The 6001-nt window shown below is 37.1% G+C and overlaps 1 protein-coding gene across 1 annotated transcript; it reads right to left on the bottom strand.

The window, feature by feature from the left end:
- Positions 1-2753: 2753 nt before the first annotated feature.
- Positions 2754-3698, bottom strand: LOC103110346 (olfactory receptor 5J3-like). The gene has a single exon (XM_007519520.1). The coding sequence runs from the start codon at positions 3696-3698 to the stop codon at positions 2754-2756; it is 945 nt and encodes a 314-aa protein (XP_007519582.1).
- Between the last annotated feature and the right edge of the window lie 2303 nt (positions 3699-6001).

Genomic DNA, 6001 nt, shown 5'->3' with positions numbered 1-6001 from the left:
TGTTAACTTACCACTCTGCTGGTAGGAAATTGGGGCTTGAACCCAGGTCCATGGCAACATGCTTAATAAGGTGATCCACCCACCATCCAGCCCCTGAGATTCTGTGAGTTTTTAATATGCAGCTTCATTAGGTGGCTACAATTCTTTCCCTTAAATTCAAGTTCTAAGTAAAATTATCATCTGTGAGGGTGGGGGTAGACAGCAGAATGGTTATGCAAAGAGATTCTCAGGCCTGAGGCTCCAACATCCCAGGTTCAGTCTCGCATATCAACATAAGCCAGAGCATTTTCTCTCTGTGTCTTCTCTGTGTCTTCTCTCTCTTCATCTCTCTCAAAAATAAAAGAAATAATAAAAATAAGTAAAAAAAAAAAAAAACTATCATCAGGAGTCGGGTGGTGGCGCAGCAGGCTAAGCGCACATGGTGCAAAGCACAAAGATGAGTAAGAATCCCAGTTCGAGCCCCCGGCTCCCCACCAGCAGGGGAGTCGCTTCACAGGCAGTGAGCAGATCTGCAGGTGTCTGTCTTTCTCTCCCCCTCTGTCTTCCCCTCCTCTTTTCATTTCTCTCTGTCCTATCCAACAACAGTGGCATCAATAACCACAAGGGCAGCAAAAGGGAAAACAAATAAATACTAAAAAAAAAAATTTAATTTTTTTTAATTATCATCTATATTTTAAGAGATGTTAAGTCGCTCCATGACTTCCACACTTGAACAAAGGCATTTTTTTTATTTTAGTTTATCTTTTTATAGTCTAATTTTATTATAGTTAGATAATACCAGCTCTTGTATTTTGAATTTTCTTTTCCAAGATTAACCATAAAGAAGACTCACTCATCATTTTCTCTCACAGGCTAAAAACATTCCAGTCATGTAAAATTATATGTGTCAACCATTGCTCTGGTAGGAGCAATAGGTTAGTAGTTATGCAATAGATTTTTATACCTGAAGCTCTGAGGTTCCAGGTTCAAATTCTGATATATTAGTAAGCCAGAGCTGAGAACTGTTTCCAGAAAAAAAATAGTAACAATTAAAAGTATTACTATTATTTAACCTTTTCTTACCCCATCGTGGTAATTTTCATGAACCATCTCTTGGCTATGTCCCTTTCTTTTCCCTACAACTTCTCTAATCATTTTTCTCTACAGTATAGTGTTTCCAAAAATCTGAATCTTTTTATTTTTTTGGCCTCCAGGGTTATCACTGGGGCTCTGTGCCTGCACTAAGAATCCACTGCTCCTGGAGGCCATTTTTTCCCCTTTTATTGCCCTTGTCGTTTATTTTATCCTTATTGTTATTATTGTTGTTGTTGCCATTATTGTTGTCTTTGTTGTTGGATAAGACAGAGAGAAATTGAGAGAGGAGGGGAGAGAAAGATAAACACCTGCAGACCTGCTTCACCTCTTATGAAGCAACCCCCCTGTAGGTGGGGAGCCAGAGGCTTGAACCAGGATCCTTACGCCAGTCCCTGTGCTTTGTGCCATCTGCATTTAACCCACTGAGCTACTGCCTGGCCCCCAACTGTGAATATGTTGCTATGTTTAATATCTTGCTAACACTGGCATTATGAAAAATTCCTAAAATGTACTATTAACACTTCTTTTAGATTATTTTACTTTTTATCTATGAAGACTGCCTATAAAATGTGTAATGCATGTATTGAAGGTTCTCTAAAAAATAAAAACTTAAAAGGACTTACCATATGTATCCTGTTGATATTGATCTGTTTACTTGCCTTGAAATAGTTCTCTCCACTGAGAGAACTATTGCCTATTCCTGAATAACTTTTTCCTAGCCTATGTCTCAAAGCAATTGGTGCAATAAAGATAATCATAGAACTGTACTGATTGGATAAAAACAACAAATAACTATGTTTTTCCCAAAGAAATTTAGGGGAAAAGTAAAGACTCACTGAGGAGAACATAACTATAAACTTGAAGCTTTGGGTCTCAACTTTGATATGGGGGTGGGGGGAAGTGCAGGCATTCTAGGGAGTTGCATGGAAGGTGGTACAGTAGTGGAATGTCTCTCTCCTCAAACTATTTCTTACTCTTTCATTCCCTGTCAATTTATTTTTTGTATATACATATATATGAAAATTGTACCACAATCAGCCTGTGAACAATGTATTCACAAATGTACTAGGTACCAATACTGACAGAAACAAAAAGGGTATGCAATTTAAATACAAAACTGAAAATATTCCTTTTGCTTAAAAAAAAAAAGTGATGCTCTGTGAAGACAAAACTAACAACATCATCTTAGAAAACAATCCCAGGGTCTGTTACAATTATTTCTAAAATAATATATTTTATAAACATATGTAGTTCCAATATTCCTTTGATTGAGCAAATCTGAGATTCTCTAAATCCATGGAAAGATATTTAGGAGTCAGTTCCTTTTTAGAATATGCACAATCTATTGAGAGATTAAACAATCATGAAAAAAAAAGATGGTGAGAATAGTAAGTTTAAATTATCAGGTCAAACTCCACACTCAGTCCCAAATTTCACTAAAGTCTCTTTATGTTTTGCTTTGTGTTTCTATCGGCAATACAGTTTTGCTAATGCTATTGTTGTTTTTCCCCAGTGCACTGCTCAGCTCTGGTTTTTGGTGGTGCAGGGAAATTGAATCTGGGCCTTCAAAGCCTCCGGCATGAGATTCTCTTCACACAGCCATTATGCTAACCCCCCCCCCTTCTGTGCTCCGGTTTTAAAGACAGTCTATTGCAGATTGTAATGGCAGCAACACAAGATTAAGTCAAAATGGAGGCTCTCTTCCAAATTATTGTCCTTTTTGCTGCATCTTTTACGTCCTTATTCCTCAGGCTATAAATTAATGGATTTAGCATGGGAATCACTAATGTATAAAACACAGCCGAGATCTTCTCTTGTTCCAGGGAATACTGAGAGCTTGGTTGGATGTAACTAAAAGTGACAGAACCATAGAACAAGGTGACAGCAGTCAGGTGAGAAGCACAAGTAGAGAAGGCCTTGCTCCTGCCTTCTGCCGAGCGGATTCTCTGAATGGCAGTGATGATGTGGATGTAGGAGACCATGATGATCAGGAAAGTGATCGTGGCAATGACCGCGGAGAAAATCAAAAGCAGCATCTCGTTGGTATGGGCATCCGAACAAGAGAGTTTCAGAAGTGGGGGGATGTCACAGAAGTAATGGTTCACAGTGTTAGGACCACAGAAGTCAAGCCTCAGCAAGCCTACGGTGTGAGTCAGAGAGTTCACGAGCCCACCCAAGTATGAGATCAGGACCATCTGAATACAGACCCTCTGAGTCATTATGACTGTGTACAATAAGGGGTTGGCTATTGCTACATAGCGGTCGTAAGCCATCATAGACAAGAGGATGCCTTCCGTAGTTACGTACACCGCAAAAAAGAAACTTTGTAGAATGCATTCATAGAATGTGCTGGTCCTGAGTTTGGACAGGAAATTCACCAGCATCTTAGGAGCAAAGACAGTGGAGTAGCAAATATCACAGAAAGAAAGGTTGCTGAGAAAGAAATACATTGGCGTGTGAAGCTGGGTATTAAGCCAGATCAAGATGATCATTCCCCAGTTACCTAGTAGAGTGATTAAATAAATCAGGGAGAAAAGCAAAAAGAGAGGAATCTGCAAATTACGATTTTCAGTCAAACCTACCAAAAAGAATTCCTTCACACCTGTATGATTCCAACTTGCCATGGTTTTAACTCCCTATAACTTGTTCAGTTGGAAAAAAAAGATCACTCAGATGCAAACAAAAGCACAGTATCATCCATGATCCAGAATCCAAATTCGCTTAGACCGTGCAAATTTATCCTGTAGTTAGAATAAATAAACAAATGAACCCCAAGAGTGAACCATATTTCAGAAACAGACATTAGTTTGCTAGTCCAAATATCTAAAATATGATAAGGAAAAAACTCTTTTCGATTAGGAAAATATTCATTGGCGGGGCCAGGCGGTGGCATACCTAGTTAAGTGCTCACATTACCATGTGCAATGACCCAGGTTCAAGCCCCAGATCCCCACCTGCAGGGGGGAAACTTCACAAGTACAGACAGAAAGACAAAAAATACTGTGTCTTTCTGGTACTTTTAAGACTGTGGGGTTTAACTTGGATTAACTGTCACTCAAGCTTCTGTGGTATCTGTTGAGTTACTTGCCAAGCTTTTCTCGATTTCTTTCTTCTCTTTGAACTTTTGTTCTGTTTTTGTATTCCCATCTCAGCTTCCTCACTTGGAGATAAAAGACTGGCATCCAAGAGTTTAGTTGAGAGAATGAGTAAAGCAATTTTGATTTTGGTTTTGTTTTTACCAGAGCACCGCTCCGCTCTAGTTTATGGTGGTGCAAAGGATTGAACCTGGGACTTTGGGTCCTTGGGCATGAGAGTCTCACTGCATAAACATGCGTTAACTACCCCTCCCCAAGCAGATTTTATATTTGCTATTTAGTATAATATTTTTTTAAAAAGTGGTTTCGCTTGAAAGTCCTTTTTTACATCTAAGTATGTCTATACACAAAACTCTAACTTAGATAACTTTGTCTAGTTTCCAGCCAATGCACAATAATCTGCTAATCATTGTGTTCATACAGAATAGTGTAGTAGGTAGAGAGAAGTGGAAACTTTTGATAAAAAAGTTATTAATAGTCACCTGTATTTTCCAGAGTCCCAGGCTAAACTGAATATATGACAACTTTCCAGAACCTCTTTTTATTTGTTTGTTTGTTTATAACACCTCCTGATCTGCAGATTTTAATTAAAACAGCTTAATATCTGTGCTTATACACATGCAAATATCAACAGGGCCACTTCCTGAACTTAACCACAGACTGTTGCCTTAATGAATGAGGACCTGGATAATGGTTTTCCCAGTTTCTCAACAGATCACATATACTAGTTGTATGTTGGTGTGAATTATTTTAACATGTATTAGGTTAATTCCAAGAGCAGTGAAGTAGGAGGGTCAAAGGCTTTGCTTATGCTACTTATATATTTGAAGTAGAGAATATATATATATATATATATATATATATTACTAAATCACCCACATATATTATCAGAAAATAGCTGATTTGACCAACTTACATATTTTGACCTCAAGCCATAGAGACCCCAAGGATGATAGATAATTTAATGAGTCTATAGTCCAGTGGACACAGGCTGGGTATAAATGATAGTAACATTCTAAGAGAAAAATTCTGAGTGGTAATGATTTCCCTGTCAACCATGAAATGTCTAAATGTGTCCTTCATAATTTGTGATCAAATGCAAATGTCAATTTTAGTTATAAACTTAACATTTTGTGATCATCCTCTTATCTGATTAGTTTTCTCTGAAAAATCTGTGCCAGGTGTTAATACATGTGGGGACACTAAAAAAAAATTGCACTATACAAAGTACTAATTTACAGTTCCATATATTAACTTTATCTTAATGAAGCATATATTTCAATAGGAAAGATATGGAAGTCTAACAGTTTAATTCCAGTATTCGTGTATATGGCCTGATTTTTTATACACTAAACGTAGTTAAGTATCAAGTAAAATAAATAGTAACTATTAAAAATATTATTGCCCAAAACAAAATAATTCTAAAAACTAGATATATTAAGGCCTTTATTTATATAACATTGAATAGACATTTCTCCCTGTATTGTGGCTAAAACACATTACTACTGTCAGATATTCAATTTTAAAGAAGTTTTTGATGAATGTGAAAAAGGTTTAAGTTACTATATAAGCTACTTACTGCCAGAGACAAATTGAAATGTATATCGAAATAAGAAACATAGTCACTCAGCGTATTGTACTTTCAGGACAAAATGAACAGACCCTGAAAAAAGAAACTACCACTGGTCAGGACATTATTTTCTAGCTGTAAGGAAACAAGGTATCACACCTCTGAAAAGAGGTGCTTTTAGTGTGAAGAGATAACAGAGTATCAAAGTTGACATAACATCTGTCTTACCACTCTTTAAACATACTCACAAATAAGTTCACAA

The sequence above is a fragment of the Erinaceus europaeus genome, chromosome 17, assembly GCF_950295315.1.
Source record: "Erinaceus europaeus chromosome 17, mEriEur2.1, whole genome shotgun sequence".
Lineage (NCBI taxonomy): Eukaryota > Metazoa > Chordata > Mammalia > Eulipotyphla > Erinaceidae > Erinaceus > Erinaceus europaeus.
Note: the sequence above shows the minus strand (reverse complement) of the source record. Positions and strands in the feature narration are given on the sequence as shown.